Consider the following 19,770-nt stretch of genomic DNA (forward strand, 5'->3'; position numbering starts at 1 on the left):
GAAGAGGGCATAAAGCAGAGGCAACAAGAGAAAGAGGCAAAAGAAAAGAGGCAAAGTCAAAGAGAAAAGAGGCAAAAGAAAAGGAAAAGAAAAAAGAGGCAAAAGAAAAACAAGGCAAAAGAAAATAGAGGACATAGCACAGAGTGGAATAGCAGAAAATCAGGGTGCTCTTCCACCAGATCACCAGGGATGAGGTGGGTGGAGCAGGGCCTAGAACACCTACCTGGCAAGGAGCTTGGGCTCAAGAGCAGACCCTTAACGGGGAAGAGCAGTGACACTGACCAGGAAGGTCAGAGGTCTTGCTCTTCTTGCCGTGCAGCGGCCGCCATTAAGTAAGAAAGAAAAGAGAAAAGAGGCAAAGGGAAAGGGAAAGAGGAAAAAGAGAAACGAGGCAAAAGAGAACAGAATAGAGCTGAAAAGCAGAAGAGCAGGTTGCTCTTCCACTAGACTACCAGGGAAGAGGCGCAGGCAGGAGCCTGCGGTGGAGGAGGGCCTCGAACACCTACCTGGCAAGGAGCTCGGTCTCAAGGGCACACCCTTATTGGTGGAGCAGCATGGGGGAGAGCAGTGACACCGACCAGGAAGGTCAGAGGTCTTGTGTCATTACTACTCCGACACCTGCTCAGTGTTTCCGTCCCCATCCACATCACTTCCCACTGTGTGTACTTCATCTCTCATGACAGTCACCTATTCTCACTATGTTCTATCGTTACTCTTTCTCTGGCTCCTTCCGGCACACCCACATCATCCTACCATTCCACTAACTCCAGACCCTCTACCTCCATTAGAGTACAATACAATACAACACAATACAATGCTATACTATACTTACATGTTAAATCATCTGCGAAGAATTCGGAAGATCAGCAGATTTTTGACCACTGAGGCCCTGACCCAGGTCGTCCTCGCCCTGGTAACTTTGCGCATTGATTACGCAAATTCTCTGTATGCTGGCATACCAGCATACCAATTTCATCGGCTGCAATTGGTTCAGAATTAAGCGGCCAGGCGAATCCTCGGTCAGCCTAAGCACCATCATGTGAGACCTCTGTTGAAGAGCCTCCATTGGCTTCCTGTGCCCCAAAGCTGTCTCTTCAAGTTAAGCTGTACCATCTATAAAGCCCTTTCAGGACGTGGCCCTGTTTTTATCGCTTCAAAGATACAGTAGTATGTCCCTTCTCACAACTTACGGTCTTCTAACAAGAACCTGTTGACCCCCAAATCCTCCAAACGTAAGAAACATGGGGCCCTCAGATTCACGACCCTGGCTCCTCAATTCTGGAACCTTCTTCCCCCCCGAACTGCGTATGGCCACTTCCTATACCCAGTTCAGAAAACTACTTAAAACTTGTTATTCTCCCAGGCATATAATTGAGCCCACTGCCTTGTAAATGCAACCGCCCCTACTTAGCGCCAAGAAACCGCTCGGTGTACATGCTATCAATAAATTACTTTTAACATAACATACAAGTGTCCCCGATGTAGAGATCTAAAATACATGCCAACACTCTCCTTCTCCTCACCATGCTCCCTCCTCTAGTCCAAGCTCTCTCCCCATCATCTACTCATGAGCATTAGTACCCTTGACCCTGCAACTCACAAACCATCCCGCTCCACCACACAACAATATGGCTCTCAACCAATCAATATAGACCTTGTTTTAATCAACAATAACCAGAAGCTGGTTCGACATTTTGGAGACATCTTCAGAAAAAACCCTGCACTCATTACACACAGCACTTACTCATCCTCCATGGAGCAACCCATTCCATGAGCAACACCACAAATGCAGACGAGCTGTCCACCGAAGCGCTAAGAGCTGTACCAACACTCTCAGGTCCTCCTTCTAGGCAAAGCTGTACTGTTCCCTATGTTCAACTATAATTCATTGCTCCTGGTGTACAAATTCCACTTTCTGTATCAGAGATGCTGAGCATGGGTCCAGGAGTGTGGGCTCCATTCCAGATATTCAGGATATGTACATAAGATAAATTTACATATAATGAATCTGATCAAAGCTAATTTACGTTGTCTGTGGCAAATCTAGCCCAGACCCGAACCTCTTAGACCTATGTTGGACACCCCTGTTCCTATGCATCTGTGGTAAAACATGGGGTGGGAATAGGACATTCAAGCATGATATTCTCTTTTCTGTTTATGCTTCTTTTCCTCTACCTGGTAGGGCATATGCAGAGAAGATGAAAAGGCAAGGGCTTGCCCCAACATCTATAGCTCTAACAAGAAGTCATAGAAGCAGTAGAACAGAAATGGATTTTAATAACTAGGGCTTTTAACCCCTTCCGTGCGGCCGCGATTCTGCACCTGTGCGGCACTTCTAAAGAGTGGGCGGGTTCATGACGGCCCCCTGCCGTCATCAGCACACGCCCACCGTGCTGCATGACGGACGGGGCCGTCATCAGCATGCAAGGGGTTATATCAAAGTCATGCAGGCTCCCACATGCAATCTCTCCATTCTAGCAATTCCTCCCTCTTCCAATGCCTGTGTCATCAAGGCACATTGCATCTGTTTGACCAATCAGTAGTGGCAGAAATGAGTCTGCACTTGATAACTGATATGAAAAGGGGAACCTAAATTCAGCTACGGGGATGGCCATGCCTCAGCATGATGTTAGGATGGGAGTGTGGTTTAAGCAGCTCACGGTTCATGGTACTCATGGACAATGACATAGTGAATTAATCATCTCATAGTTAAATGACATTGTTAGGATGATGGTGTAATTTAAGCACCTCATGGTTCTCTTGGACCCTCTGTGGATGGCAATGTGGTTTAAGCATCTCATTGTTCATGGTACTCATGGACCTTCTGTGGATGGCAGTGTGTTTTAAGCATCTCATAGTTCATGGTACTCATGGACCCTCAGTGGATGGCAGTGTGGTTTAAACTCTTCCGTGCTCATGACGAGCTTAGCTCGTCATGAGGCACTGTGCTCGTGTGCTCATGACGAGCTGAGCTCGTCATGATCACACCCATTTATATTGGTCCTCAGCACAGGAGGGGAGAACTCAAAGCAGCCAAGGTGTTAAGCATCTCATTGTTCATGGGACTCATGGACCATCTGAGGATGACAGCGTGGGTTAAACGTCTCATAGTTCAAGGCTATGGATGGCGAGAATGGCAGTGTGGGTTAATCATCTCATAGTACTCATGGACAATGTTAGGAAGATGGTGTGATTTAAGCACCTTATGGTTCATGGTACGTGTGCACCATCTAAGGATGGCTGTGTGCTTCAGGGATCTCATGATTCATGGTACTCGTGAACCATCTGAGGATGGCAGTATTTTGAAACATCTCATGGTTCATTGTACTCGTAAACCATCTGATGATGGCAGTGTGCGTAAGCATTTCATGATCCAATGGTACTCATAGACCAACCGAGGATGGCAGCGAGATTTAAGCATCGCATGTTTGATGGTGCTTGTGGGACAATGTGAGGATGGCAGCATGGTATATTCATCTCATGCTTCATGGCGCCCATGGACCATTTGAGAATGGCTTTGTTTTAGGCATCTCATGGGTTCCAGTCTATCACCAAAATCATACAACGGTGTAAACAAAGAAGTCAGCCCTCTGTCCTCCAGTTTAACTGATACTAATAACAGCTCCATACATATATCACTCCTTTATTCATGACACCAGTACAGGCATCAGATTTTCTTCCCAGTGCCATAGTGCTGCAATAAGTGTGAGTTCTTGACACAATGATTTCAAACTACGATTAATATGGAAAACTGACATAAGTTCTAGTATCATCCTTCTTGCTCAGCGGGGAAATTTTTATGGAAACTCCAAATATAATTTCTGAAAATGCCATTATTTGCAAGGTAACCCTCGTTTGAAGTCTAGATGTCGGCTAGCTTGTCTCTGTCATCCTCACCAATCACGTCGGTCTGTGCTCTCCTGGCTCCCCGCTGCTCACTGGTCAGTCCCTTCTCCATCTCAATCACAGCTGCCATAGCTGCCTGGGACTTGTCCATGACCTGGAGGTGTATTACCTTCCTCTGGGCCTCATCAGTCACCCCACATTGCAGCAGCGTAGTCTCCAGACTCTGCGGAACCAAGGTCTGATGGCTCAGCGGTTTATCAGCTCTGCCTACTGCACAAATCACCTGCAGGAACAGAAGCAGATGGGAAAAGCTGCATGAGTTAGAACACCACTCTCTGATCATCAGGACGAGACAATCGCATCACTTACTCCCAAGTAAAGCTCAAGAAGTTACAACAATCTCACTTAGTCTCTCTCAGGGCTTAAATTTAACCCCTGATGTTCCTTGATATGCTGCTCATCAGAAAGCTTTTCACCATCCATAGTTTCATCCTGCAACCGAACCTTAAGCATCATTCTTTGACACAAACTCCTCAGCCCAATATTACCTTTGACAAGATAGACTTTCATCTACTCACCCTTGGGCCTTCAGCATTACTCAGACCCTGCTGCCCTTTGAAATTAAAGTCATCTGAAACAAATGTTCTATTCATGCACACTCACAGTCAATTTCATCTGCCAATCATTTAACCTCCACCTCTACTCATGCTTGCTACTCGCAGGCTTCTGTCCTCCCTTCTCCAAGATTGTAAGATGAAGAAACTGCTGAATTACACACTTTCCAAAGTAGCTTTGCAGTGATATCAAAGTGTGCATGTGTGTGTTTTAGAGGGTGGAAATTTTGAAAGAGTTCATCTATATGGAAACAAAATACCATGTTTATTTCCACTAATTTTAATGCCACCCTTAGTTTCTGTTTTCAGCACACAGCAACCACAGCAACTATTTCTAAAGAAAAGAGGAGAAAATTGAACGAATTGAGCATAAATCAAGGGAGAAGGGCTGCTGAACCTATGGATTGGTAACCCTTGAAATCATGTCTATAAAAGACAAAGTCAGGCTACGATTCCACATGGACATGGACAATCAACCTCCATAACCTAGCAGCGCTATGCACGTTCTAATTTCAACCCAAGCATCCACTGGTATGAGGACCACAAAAGAACACAGAAATCAGCCCAATGCATGGACCACGAACTAACGGTGGCTAGCGTTAACAGTTGCCACTCGCAACCAGATTTTGTGACGTATGGACACCAGCTGGGGAGAAACCCCATTCCCTTCCTATAGTATTGATTTGTTGATAACATCTGGAAGAGAAGAAACCATTCCAGCAAAATGTGATGCCACATGAACTGAGTAGGTGGCTTAATGTTGAAGTACCAGGGGAAAGAAGCTATCTCAGCCCTCTTATGGCTGTATGTGGATGCCTAACGGCCACTTACATCTCAATCCCATCCAAGTCACTTCCTCCTGATGATGCGGGATACTGGTACAAATTGTGGCAAAAAAACACCTCTACCCTCAGTTGATGATTTGTTAGTCTGGCCGAGAAGAAGGGAAACTTTAGTCAATAAACTGCTGCGTCGACTTAAGTAGGATCCTGTTAGTTTCCACCCAAATGTGGTGGCTTAAAACAAACAACTGGGCATGACAGTCATATCCACCCTCATGTGTTGAGTTAAGGGCTATTGAACTATGAATGTACCAGGACCACTAACCCCCTAGTTTTTTTGTGTATTTTTATAGCCCAAAAAAAATGTACATCGTTTTCAATGCAAAAGGGAAAATTTAGAGAGACCTCCCTCTTTCGGCTCCTTCTCAAGGCAGGGATATGTCTTGGCATTACCTTGTATGTAGACTATAGGCCTTCAGGATCAGTTGGGTTTGTAGAACCTCCCTAGAACTTCTAAAAGTATTCCTCTCCCTCTTTCAGTTATTAAACTAGAAGAAGTTCCAGAGGCTGGAGCCTTGATTATGGAGGGGTCTTTTACTGACTGCTTTCTTTTTAGCCGAGAGAAAGCTAGCCGGGTTCTGGGTGGCCGACATTAGGTGGGTGATGGCTTGATACTTCTGAAAGACCTTGGATAGGTGAGCTCAGATCCTTAAGTTCAGTACTGTTGTTAATGATTCACACAGTCTTAAATTGGGTTATTACTGTGACTAGTAGCCGGCGTAGAGCTAAAACTGGGGTTATGTGTTCAGTGCAGTGTGGCCAGAAGCTCATATTTGCTATATGGTTTTGGACCTTTTGTTCTTTCGTGATGGTAGTGCATGGCAGCCCGGGTACATGACACCACAATAATCCACTTTGGAGACTCTCATTACGAGGACCATTGCAACTAAGTAGTGGAAGATTGGCATATGTTTGATTAACCCAATTAAGAGCAGCAAGTAGAAAATACTTCAAGTGCCCCTTTTTGACTTGTGGAGTGAAACTTAGCTTAGATTCAGATTTTATCCAGAGAGTGTCTGCGCTTTCTGCCCCTGCAGACGGCACCCATCAGTGCTATTAATCTGAAGGGAACAACAGCGTGATTGAACTGGCCCATTAGCATGGATGCAGTGTTAGCTTTAGTGCATCCACCCTTGTAAACCAGCAGGGTTTCACAGGCCTTTCTACAGTTATACATATAGCTGATCGCCCTCATCATATACATGGACTCCTATGTTGTAGGATTCAGTTATTTTTGTCAGCCCTCCAAGGTATTTGCTAAAATTGATATTGGTTGCTTTTTTGGAGATCAGGCTGCAGAGCTTGAATTGATAAATTTGGGTCTTCCTGAAAGATGTGCGTCAAACAAGGGATGTGACTTCTATTACAGCATGTTTAGTCATTTGATATGCATTGCTCATAAGCCCAACTGTATGGCCTTAGTTCAAGGAGGAGAGAAGTTCTTACCTTGTATTCAGTATTTAATTTCTTTTTCTACAGCATGGACTGAGATGAGTGTAGACCCCATTGCAGCTGCCATGGCAGTGTGACTAGAGAATTCCCTGTTCAAGGCTGCCTTGAAGGGTTCAGCCACACAATGTCAGCCAGATATGGATCAGCCGTTAGCCATGATATGTCATCTGTCTCCTTGTTTTGAGGAACCATGTACCAACGGCAAGCTTGAGTGTCTGGATTATGGTTTGTGCTTACTAACCTAGAGGCTTGGTTGGTGGGAAGAAAAGCTACGTCTGTGCTGCTGTGGTCATTTCGAGACTGTGGTCTACTGTTTTGTGTTGTACTATAGAGGAGGCTAGGCCACTTCCACCGCAATGTGGTGACTAAACCAGGCCAATAGGACTAGGAGGGAGATGCTTATATCCTAATGTGGCAAACAATGGACACACGCGAATTGCAGTTGTACATCAACATGCATTGCAAAATTTACTGTATTCCAAGGTTTAGGCCTGTAAATCACAATCTCAAATCTTCGCAGTTTATGCTACACAGAGAAAACGAATAATACCTAATAACCCTGCTAATCATAAGAATACCTGACAACAGCCCAAGTGAAGGATAGAATGTGCTGGTGGAAGACCACCTCGATATTTGTAGATGTAGATGATGGATATGAAAGTCTTGGTGTGTACAAACCACTGGCTTTTTAGCACTTGAATGTGGTGACACTTAGCACTGGCCTTTTACCAACAATATAGGCGTGTTCAGCCATGTCAGAATTGAAGAGGATTGGAGAGTTTAACTTGGGCAGTGTGATTTTGTAGGAAGCAAACCATTTTAGACCTGTGTCACTAATGCCAGTCAACGTTGCCTCCTCGTCTATAAGCACATTATGGTCGTTAGCATCCTATAAGGCTGTGAGGGCTCATAGAAGTAGGGCAAAAGGGTTACTTTGGTTTAAAGAGTTAAGTGATTCTTTCCAAATATTCAATGGCATTGTCTCGGTTCTGCAGCCAGGTCTGAATCTTCACGAGAAAGGAAAGTGCACTCTGGAAGAAGTCAGTCAAAAAGACACAAGTATAGTCCATTCATCTTCTTTTTATTCAACATTGTTTTTTAAAACAACGTTAAATAGAAAGAAGATTGATGGACTATACTTGTGTATTTTAACTGACTTCTACTAGAGTGCACAGAGTGCACATTCCTTTCTCATGAAATTTCTTACAAAATTGGCATTCATCAACGGCAGATGCTGGGAGTAGCTGCACCTTTTTGTGATATATGAAACACGTGGAATTGAAGTGCTCAACCTTGGTCGGCTGTTGTTTGTTTTTCTGTTCGAGGTCTGAATCCTGACTGGTAATCGCAAAGCATGCCATTTACCTTGATGGTTTATGGAGAGTCGGCAACTGATAGCTGTTTCCAGTGCCTTAGCAACGTAAATTCTGACCCAAATTTGCTGGGCTGTCACAGTTAGCAGAGCGTTTCCTTAAAGTTCAGAGATGACTGCACGTTTCAAGGACTCGGGGGTTTCACTAGAGCTGAAGGTGTAAGCAGGTGATAATCGCTGTAAGGATGTGTAATCCGCTGTGTGAAGGATTTCCATTCCGTTTTGTGAAGGATGGCTGTGATATTCTCTACTGCTAGAATTGTTAGCCTACTTAGGTTCCATGTCTTCATGGATCTGGAGTGTTGTGAGGTCATTGGGGTTTTGAAGAATGCTGCTCAGTAGAAACTGACTCTTGTAGCTGTTGGATGGGATCCTTTGTAATGAATAACCTTCATGAAGAAATCTACCAAGTTTCCTCATTTATATGAAAATACTACACTGGCGCAGCCGTGGTGCGTTCATTGGGGCGTGGGGGCGTAGCCCCCCCGCCCGCAGCTCCCTCGGCATCTTTAAACTTAAGTAAACTGAATCAGTTTACTTAAGTTTAAAGACGCCGAGTGAAGAACTGACAATCATGTCAGTCAGCATGACGTCGGACCACCCACCCCCTTCAGCGACTGAAGGGGGTGGGCAGGCTGGCGTCATGTTGATTGACATGATTGTCACCAGGGGCAGCAGGCAGCAACACAAGTGCGCATGAGTGAGGATGGAGGGCGAATTTTCGCACCGTGCCCACTCATGCGCACTTGTGTTTTCCCTTGTTAGCGCATGCCCTTTAGGAGCCCCTCGGCCTCCTAATGGGCGTGCTGCGGGCGAAGATTAGCCGTGCCCTAAGCCCATCCTGGTGCTGCTGGCAGCACCAGGATTGGCTGAGAGGGGCTGCCAGGGCCGTTCGTGTAGGCGCCAAGGGTAGCAGCAGAGTTGGCGTGGACCGGATGAGGTAAGTTTTCCTTTTTTCCTTTTATATTAACATTATATTTAATTCCCTGCCACGTGCCAACCACCCCCGCGCGAACCCCCTCCCCCGCGAGCCGCGACTGGCAATCAAGCAGTATGCCGTTAACACCCAAATTTAGCTAACAATGTCCTCGCTGCTTGGCATCGTCACCCTTTGACCTGTGCAATTAAATGCACTATCCTGGATGTATGGATTACCTAACACTAACACTAGCGTGCCGCTAATAAAATAGATTTAGGTCATAAGGAGTTGCAGACAAATAAAATGATATTCCAAGCCCTAGCCCGGAAGCTTTATTTTGTCTTTATCGCAATTTAGTAGTTGTGATTTAGTAAGGCCTAAGTAGCTGCTTGCAGAACGAATGATCTTTCGAGCGGCGTGTGGAGTTGGGGGGGGGTCCCAGTGCACAGGTCAGGTGGTAATACTCTTCTGAGCATATTAAGGGTAATGTAGGCTCATTTGGCTACTGATTTACATGCGGGATGATACAGTGGCGTAACAAAAGCACCCGTGGTGCTGGGTGTGGGGGGAGCTTCGGGGGAGGGGGGTACATAGGCACTGGCAAGTCCGAGGCCTGAGTGCCGTGGGGGGGGGGGCGGTGATTTGCAGTCCGTTCTTCCCGGAAGGGATGTTGATCGAAATTGAGAATGATTGCGCATTTAAATGTGACTGGGAGCCACTTTTTAACAGAACGTGAACATTTTAAATTAAAAACAGGTGGAGATCTCCCCCCAGGTGACTGTTCTCAAAAATTAAAATGTTTGTATTCTTAAGGCACATTATATACAGTATTGTGCAAGGCTCCTAAAAGAATCTATAAAACTAGCCCATGCGAACCAAACAGTTATCACTGACACTGGCACTGCAGACTTTTATAGCGCTTTAACCCTGGGCTATCCAGTCCAATATCAAGTCGAAGTAACTTACAACGTTTGCTGGCTTAAGCAGAGAACGTACTCCCAACCTAGACGTTGCATTGTTAAAACCAGCTGAGTGAAAGTCGCTTATTTATTGGGGCCCAGTACAAAGATTATAGCTGACTCTGAGGGGAAAACAGGTAAACTTGTGGGCTTTGCATACCATCCTAGCTCAAAGTTTTGGTCTCTGAAGGAAGTGCCTCTGGAATGCGCGTCCTTGCGGCTCAGAAAGAACGGGCAGAAAGGCATTGTTTGCGTTTCATTTATGTTCAGCCCCTCAGGAAGAAAGATTAACATTTCAACTGGGACGCTTTTTTGTTGACTATGACAGGACTGTCCACACCAGAGTGAGAGATATTGAGACTGCAATGTTTAAGTAAGAGTGAGTCCCTCTCCTTGTCCTTGGGCTTACATGACAATGTTTAAATATATAAGGCTGTCACTTGTGTTCTAGCGTATTTTCTCTCCACGTGTGACGTTTGTTATCCAAGAATAGAATCAAATGCAACCGTATTTTTTATTCATTGTTGTTCATCTTGAAACAACTATGATTAAAAAATAGTGTTGTTTTCGACCAAAGAAGAGCATGCGCAGAAGGGCTAGAAAGGTTTTGTAGCAGTCCAGCTGTTTTAAAAGCACTGCAGAGCTCCTTGTATCCAAGAGTTTTCAGGCAACTATAAAAGTGGCAAGACAACTCTGGGGATTAATGCACCTGATGGTGAGAGATCAAAGTTTTGTCTGGTAGCAGTGTTGGCTCTTCTACGGAAGCTCGGAGAGTTAATGAGCCTGCTGCAAAGACCGTCTACTATGCAGATCAGAGAAAAGTATTTTATTTGCAATGCTCAGTGGGTACTGCTTTTGTCACAGGGGTCCTTTTATTACTGTGCAGTTCATACAATACAATCGCAATCTAGCACAGTGAGCTATTAAGTGTCAAAGATCTGCATCCAAACTGCCTGCACAAACAAATAAACCAGGCAATAACTTACTGACCCCCTTCCTGCATGTTACTCTTAAAGATCTCACACTTATGTATTCTCAGCTTGAATTTCCTATATCTGTTGAATGTTATATCAAAGTCAACTTTCTGTGGCCCAAGAACTACTCGTCATCTTTGTAACTAAGGTACAATAAGTTGCTTTACAAGAGGAAGTTCTGTGGCATTAAAAAGGCTCATTATGGGGAATATTTTTGTGAGTTAAGGCAGTTTATGTGGCATGTTGTATGTTATTTTGAAACGTTTGGGTGTTGATGCAAACCAGATCCCATTGCAACGCTTGGTAATTTTCAATAGCTTTGACTACACACTGCATGTACCTAAAGCTACCTACGTCGTCATCACATGAAATGTCTTTATTGATGTCATAGCTACATATTCTCAATTGCTTTATTAACTTTCTTGCTCGCTCAAATTAGCTTGAAAATGCACCATTTTCCCACTATTTTTTCAAACTTTTCTCAGGGACGTCCCCCCCGATCTCCCCTTATGACTGTCGAGTTTGCTCGCTGTGCTTGCTCCCCCACAGGACACTTTGTACGCCTCACCACTTTCAAATATCACCTGTCCCCCCTGCACTGGCGTAGTCGGCAGCTTCAAAGGATCTCAACTCAGAAACTTATTTGCAACTACTTCAAAGAAAGAATTTTCTACAATTTCCTGCGTTTTAAAAAGGGCGAGGATTTCGTCATTCACCATCCAAGAATTTTCTAAAATTTCTTGTGTTTTAAAAAAGGTGAGGATTTCATCATTCACCATCCTCATATATCTTTGACATTATTCATCTTGACTGGTGGATAAAGGAGTATATGAATCTATTGGGATTTTGAGCTTTGCCACATAATTCTTTATATCTGGGATATATTAAGCTTCATCATTCTAAATCAATGTGGGCTCATCCTAGATTTTATTATTTTATCCATAACGATCTTAAAATGGTGGCAGACATCTGGATTTAAATCCATTGACTAAACTACGATTTCTACACTCTATGCCTTATATAACAGTTTGTCTGTTTTGTGTTCAGAACGTGGAAGTCACAAAATGTGTTACTTGTAATGCCGTTTTTCTGCCATTGATGAGGAATTCGACAAGGATGGTGTATTTTTGATAATTTCATTTGAGAACGTCTCTGCTCAACGTATGTACATTGTTTTGTCCGATCTGGCACATCGAAATTTAAATAACCACATTTGCACCCTCACCGATCTCACGCTCGAACTGCAGAGTGTGCAACCTTCCAAGGCGGTTATTTCCATTGACGAGCTCCTTCAATGAAGCCGTCATCACGTCGGCAAGCTTTCTTCATCGCGCTACGTAGAAGCAAGCCGTTCGAGCATCATCACGCAACGTAGAAGCGCAGCAGCGTCTTCACGCTATGTGAAATGATGTCACGGGCAGCCATCTTTACTTTATTAGGTTGCTAAACAACGCTGTAACGCGATCTCTTCACAGCAACACTGATTTTCATTTCAGTGATTCGCACACTAGTTTGAGAGAACTAAACAGTGAATCGTTAATCGTCGAGTGCAAATATTAAAGAGAAAAGAAACATTCAACAGCGATTTGCATGCTTTGATTTTTTGGTAAAGTACTGTATTAGGACATGAACTGCATTTTCATTTTATGGTAGTGTGTGTGTCACTTCACAGCGATTCACACGCTTTATACAATTTGCTCTTATTGTGGTTAATGGCTGAACTCTAAATTATTTTATTTTTTATTTTTGTGTAACGTGTTATTTATAACAAGTTTTCTTTTGCTTTACTTATTTAATTTATTTCTTCACAGGTCATAACTCATTTCATGATTTTTGTATAAGAAATGTTGGTTTATGATTGTTTTAGCATTTTGGATATACTTGCGCAATTTATAGACATTCTTCTTATACAAACATATTACAATGCAGAATGCAACAGCAGCACCTTTCTTTCTTGATACGCCTGGTGGCCCCCCAATTAGATGGAAGAAGTGGAAGAGAGTTTTCGAAAGATATGCTAAGGTTTGCAGGACCTCTCTGAGTGCAGAAAGAAAAACATCGCTTCTTTTTGCATTGTCTGGGGTCCGAAGGACAAGATGTTTTCGATCATTTACCAGAATTATCTGATCTGAGGCTAATGGTTTAAAAGAGTATGAAGTTTGTATTTATAAGTTGGACAAACATTATTTGTCAAAAATAAGTACAAACTTGAAAGGTATAATTTTGCTAAGCGTACTCAAAAGGATAGAGAAACGGTTGAAGCCTATATAACAGAGTTTAGAAAGCTAGCCTTGTCGTGCAAATATGAAAATTTAACAGATGAGCACATTCGGGACCAGTTCATCTTAGGTTGCAACATGGAAAAAGTTAGGGAGGAATTGTGGCTTTGTGACGAACCTACTCTTGATGAGGTTCTTAGTGTCGCGAAAAGGATCGAACATTCTTTAAAGTGTGTGGATGTTCTTAAAAAAAATGATGATCTGAAAGATGAGAAAGTTCATTCTGTCAAGGAATTTTTTGTTTAAATGTAATCCTTTAAAAGTAAAGAGAAATGCACATGACATTGAAATGTTCAGGTGTGACAAGACAGGGCATTTAGCAAATGATAGCACATGTCCTGCATTTAATCATATCTGCTCAAAGTGTAAAAAAAAAGGGTCACTTCTCTAAAGTGTGTAGAACTAGAATGACTCCTAGGGTGAAGAAAGTAGAAGTGTATGAAAGCAATTTTGAATCTTCTCCAGATGACTTTGAGTGTGGGCAGGGAGGGCCTGATTCACAGAATGAACTTAAGACTCAGTCCTAAACTTACTACTATTTTGGTATTCACAGAAAGCACTTACTACTTTTGGCATTCACAGAATGCACTTACTGTTTTTGGTATTCACAGAATGAACTTACTACTTTTGGTATTCACAGAAGTTAGGATTTTGTCTTAAGTTTGTCTTAAGACAAACTTAAGACAGACTTAAGACAGACTTAAGTTAGTATCTTGTCTTGTCTGTCTTAAGTCTGTCTTAAGTCTGTCTTAAGTTTGTCTTAAGTCTTTCTTAAGTCTGTCTTAAGTTTGTCTTAAGACAAACTTAAGACAAAACACTAACTTCTGTGAATACCAAAAGTAGTAAGTTAATTCTGTGAATGGCAAAAGTAGTGAGTGCATTCTGTGAATACCAAAATAGTAGTAAGTTTAGGATTGAGTCTTAAATTCATTCTGTGAATCGGGCCCATAGTTGTTCAGGTTCAAGATTTCTCCAAGAAGAGAAGTTGTCCTTTTGATGATATCGTCATTGATGGTGAGTTAACAAGAGTACTCTTTGATTCTGGTGCTAAGATGACTATTGTTTCAAACGAGTTCTACAATTTGAAACTTAGAAATAAAATCAAGCTTTTCGATCAGATATAATTCCCTTAGCACACGGTGGCGAACCAATCAAGCTTCATGGTTACTTCATGGGTGTGATTGACTACAAGAATAGAGTTATTGCGTGGAAAATCTACATATCAAAAAAAGGGGATAGCCTAATTAGTTGGCTTCACCAAGGGGATTTGGGAGTGTTTTTAGATCCAAATGCTGATCCTCCCATACATATTAGAGAAAATGTTTCAGCTATCCAAAAGTCTAATTCTTCACCTGTCTGTGCTAAGAGTAATGAGAAGGAATTTTGTCCAAAAGTCTACTTCTCCACCTGTCTGTGTTAAGAGTAATGAAAAGGAATTTGTGCAGTCTCTTATCGAAGAATTTCCCAATGTATTCAAACAAAATTTAGGTGTCTGAAAGGTTATGAACACAGGATTAAGCTAAAAAGTAATTCCATTCCAGTGTGTTGCAAGGTTAGGAATGTTCCATTGTCAGTTAGAGAAGATATGCAAAAAGAATTACAAAAACGAATGGAAGGTGGAATAATTGAAGAGGTTGAGGGACGGAATGGTTAGCTCCGGTAGTGGCCGCACAAAAATCGAATGGCGATCTTCGTTTATGCATTGATTTTGCCAACTAAACAAAAATGTTGTTGTCGACAAATATCCCCCACCGAATATAAATGAACTTTTAGTTTTATTGGGTGGTGCTAAGATATTTAGTACCATCGATCTGACTTCCGCATACCATCAAATTGAGCTGGAACGGAAGAGCAGAGATCTAACGGCATTCATTATGCAATTTGGTACTTTTAGGTTTAAAAGAATGCCATTTGGTCTTGTTTCAGCTTCTTCTGTGTTCCAAAGGGTAATGGGAAATGTGTTGAAGGACTTACCTGGTGTATGCATCTACCAAGATGACATTTTGATATTTGCCAATAACATGAATGAGCATGACATTCGATTAAAGGCAATCTCACTGTGAAAAAGGAGAAATTTACTTTTGTTCGGACTCTATGAACTATTTAGGTCATAAAGTAGACGCCAATGGTGTTAAACCTAAAGATGACATGGTGGATGTTATACAAAATATGAGTTCTCCTACCAACAAGGAAGAATTAATGAAATTTTTAGGTATAGTAGAATATTATGCCAAATTTGTAAAAAACTTTGAAGAAGTCACATCCAACATGTGATGTCTATTGAGAAAAGGTGCAAGTTTTAATTGGTCACCTGAATGTGATTTAGAATTTGCAAGGGTCAAAGAGAGTTTGAAAAACGCCCCGTCATTGCAAAGTTTTGATACTTCTCTTAAACCGATACTACAGATGCCAGCGAAAAGGGATTGGGAGCTGTCCTGCAACAATATGGGCCGTCAGGATTAAAAACTATCATGTTTTTGTCTCGAAGTTTGAGGGATCCTGAGACTAGGTATTCTGTAGTGGAAAGAGAAGCATTAGGGGTCTTTTGGGCAATTAAAAAGTTAAGAAAATTCCTGTGGGGAATGGAATTTGAGGTCAGAACCGATCACAAGCCCTTAGTGGAGATTTTTGAGAAAAAGGGTTTGGACTTAATTTCTGGCCGCATCACTAAATGGATTATGGGCTTGCAAGAGTATTCTTTTCTCATTAGATACATCCCTGGTGTATGGAATAAAATAGCTGATGTTCTTTCTCGCCTTGTTCCCCTTGAAGACTGTGAAAATTCTGATGACTGTGAAAATTCTGTGGGTGAGGACAGTGAGTTCGAAAAAGAGTGGGTTTTTGCCTTGGATCTGGTGAGTGTAACTGAAGAGAGATGGGTTAATGAAGTTGCGCAAGATGAAACACTGCTGGAAGTTTTGTCATTTTACATGGCAACTGGAATAGTGCAAAAGTGGGTTCTATATCCACAGGTCCTTTTTGGTATATGAGACATGAATTGTCAGTAAATAAGGGGATACTGTTTTGTGGTACAAGATTGGTCCCTCCTGTCAGTCTTAGGAAGGAATTAGTGGACATGGCTCATGTTTCACATTCAGGTATCAAAAACTAAAGAGAGGTTGCGAAGCACTTATTGGTGGCCTTGAATGGATACATTTGTAGAGAGGGAAATACTTGACTGTGTCCCATGTAATTTAAGCAACAAATCCAAGTCTCCCAGAGTTTAACCCATGGTAGTGAGAGAACGTCCTAAATGTCCTTGGGAGGATATCTCTTTGGACATACTAGGACCAATCCATAATAATGGTTCTCAAACTTTTCTATTGGTCATTATGGATATGTTTTCTAGATGGCCTGAGGTATTTTTCTTGTCCAATATAGAAACACAAATCGTTATAAAATGTCTAAAGGAGTTGTTCTCTAGAGAGGGAAATCCAGGATCTATACTAACAGATAATTGCGTGCAGCTGATATCTAAGGAAATGGAGGATTTTCTTTCTAAAAGTGCGATTGTACATAAGACTTGTGCATTGTATCATCCTGAAGGAAATGGAATGAATGAGAGCTTTAACAGGGTGTTGAAAGAGACCATTACCCTAGCAAAATCCACACATCTTGATTGGAAGTGTGAAGTACGTAAGAAAATAGATGAATACAGACTAACTCCTCATGCCACAACAGGAAAATCTCCTTTCTTCTTATTTTGTCGAAGGTTGGCCAATACCAATTTGGAACCATACTGGGTCAATGATTATTGCAGGGTAAAAGGTAGAAATGAAAGTATTAATAGAGAAGATTTGCAAGCTAGAGAAGAACATAAGGCTCATTAAAGGAAAAGATATTTTGATCTAAAAAAAATCTGTAAAAAAACTATGGTTAAGGTGGGGGACTGGGTTGCCATTAAACGTCCAGGTTTGTTTGGAGGTGGCAGTTCTAAATATCTTAAGCCGATGTTGGTCATATAAGTTTTTAATATTGCTGTAAAAACTCAGGATCATCGAATATGGAACCTCAATAGAGTGGTCATTGTAACATCAAAATTCAACAACGTTTTGCATGAAAAGGATGGTTCTGATGATAAACACATAGATGAAAGGGATGCTTCTTCTGGTAGAAGTGAGGGTGATCATCTTTGTCATTCTACCAACAGAAATGGAGATGATCATCTTCGTCGTTCTTTGAGGTTTTCAAAACGTCCATCATATCTTGAGGATTATTCTTAATGTTGATCTTTGTTTTATTGAATTGTATTAGTATGTGCTTATAGTTATTATAGCAGGGAGATGTGTGATATTCTTTACTGCTAGAATTGATAGCCTACTTAGGTTCCATGCCTTTATCGATCTGGAGTGTTGTGAGGTCATTGGGGCTTTAAGAATGCTGCTAGGTTGAAACTGACTCTTGTAGCTGTTGGATGGGATCCTTTGTAATGAATAAACTTCATGAAGAAATCCACCAAATTTCCTAATTGATATGAAAATACTACAATGGCCCTCTTCTCATTCTCTTTGTTCATAAACTCAACAAGGTCCTCAACCAATCCAATCTGTACCTTTCTGAATCATACCAGCCAAACCAGAGATTGTACACAGGAAAACCCTCTTTTGCTAAGTATATTTACACAGCTGGATCACAGGACCCAAGTTCTAACAGAGGACAACAAGAACACAGTTTCTTAAACTCATGTATCTAATGGATTATTTATCATACGGACAGGTGGTTCTGACAGAACCGGTAAAGCACATTAAACAAGAAATTGTCAACACAGTTAGAGGGTGAAAAAAAACAGTATTGCCTTAGGCACAATCTTAAGAACTGATCGAAAACATATCAGTCTCCCCATCCAGCCCACAAACAGGGTATTAGGACAAGTGTGGATGGAATGCGTACAGCTGCGCCTTCTTTGATAAAAATGGGTCTGGCTTTGACTGCGTAGCACAATCCTCATGAATTATTTATTATCAATGGAGGTGGCAATGACTGCTTCGCTGGATGTTCTATATTGGGTTCTTAACCCATGGTTTGTGAACCTCTCGGGTCCGTGAGACATACTTAAGAGGCCTGTGAGTGTTTAGAAAAAAAAAAAAACTCACCGCAAGGGTCTCAAGGCGCTTGTACTGTAATGTTTGGGATTTTCCGATAGTGATTCAGTTGCAGTCCATAGAAGCCAAAAGATACAGATGATTTAGATCTCGGTGGTCAGTTTACTCCATCACAACAGAGTTGTTGATGGATCACACACCATTCAACACTTTTCCTTCTACTGCTGGTCTCCAGGTTCAAGCCGAAGGAATGGGCGATTTGTACAGGGCTTAGGGTTGACTCGGGGGGATTTATGTGACGACCCAGAAAATGTACATTTGCTGACAGGACATGTATCATGCAGTCATTCAGGTAGGCGTAGATGAAATGCTACTTCATTTGTAGGTGACTCGCTACCATCACAATGTATTCGAAAAGGCCTGCCTTGCTGATCTGAGGCTTGACGACAGATCCTTCTATTGGTAATGGGCCTAAATGTTTTCCTTCTGCCTTTCTTTTGCACCAGAAAGTACCCACAGCAGAACTCTTCCCCTTCCTGAAATGAAGGGACCGCTCTTCTGCTTGTTTCTGCAGAAGTTTACAGACTTAACGCTGTAGATGAACAAGTTGGTGATTTCCCCTCCACCTCCGTAGGTATTGTACCGGACTGAGGCCAGAACCTGACAGCAAACAGAATCATCTCTTCCCTCTCATCTACATCCAGCCTCTCTTCGGAGAGGCCATGAACCAAGTGATCACGTATATTGATATAAAGACTTCCGTTTGCACCGCGTGTATGGGAGTGTTAACAGCTTCTGTAATGAATATTTCCTAGAGGAAGCTGGTGGGACACTCTTTGTTTCCATTAAGCCTGTAACTAAAATAAAGAGAAACCCCTCAATACCAGGGGCATTCTACCTCATTTCTGCGCCCACGGGCGCATGTGAGTTATAGCATAGACCCTGCCTAGCAGAGCAGTCTCAGAGGGTGTCAGCCCTCCAGGGGCCACTCCTGGGTGGACGCCGACAGACATTAGTTCCCGACGTGAGGCCTAGTGCTTGCATCTGCCATCTGTTCAATGCTCCCAAGGACAGCCTCCCGTGCTAACAGACTTTCTAAACTGAGAAGGCCGGGTGAAAAGTAATGCTGAGGTACTCTCAGACCCTACTTATGGCATAGTTGTGCCTGCACTGCTCAGCGACTCCCTAGTATGCACCAGTTTAACAGTTTCCTTTAAGTCCCTAAAGTAAGAGCCTGTTTGTGACTGATTAATGATTTTTTGTAAGTACCTGTGTTATCACTGCCTGTCTGCAAGTGACAAATGAATTTCCATCAGTACTGGTACTTTGACTGCCTTTGTGACACGACTACCTGCCGGTAACTATGTTGTGACTGTCTGTATAAAGCTAATAAATGACTTCCTCTCCATACCTGTGTTATGACTGCCTGTCTGCAGTTGAGAAATGACTTCCGGTCGGTACCTGTGTTATG

The 19,770-nt window shown here is 42.4% G+C and overlaps 1 protein-coding gene across 1 annotated transcript in view; it reads right to left on the bottom strand.

Annotated features, from left to right (window-relative positions):
• Positions 1-19,770, bottom strand: part of CARNS1 (carnosine synthase 1) — a 570,577-nt gene that overhangs the window by 35,770 nt on the left and 515,037 nt on the right. Inside the window, exon 8 of the mRNA XM_086953255.1 lies at positions 3,898-4,129. Within this exon, the coding sequence (XP_086809381.1) occupies positions 3,898-4,129 (232 nt within the window). The remainder of the gene's footprint in view (positions 1-3,897; positions 4,130-19,770) is intronic.

Source organism: Lissotriton vulgaris, chromosome 1_2 (genome assembly GCF_964263255.1).
Source record: "Lissotriton vulgaris chromosome 1_2, aLisVul1.2, whole genome shotgun sequence".
Taxonomy (NCBI): domain Eukaryota; kingdom Metazoa; phylum Chordata; class Amphibia; order Caudata; family Salamandridae; genus Lissotriton; species Lissotriton vulgaris.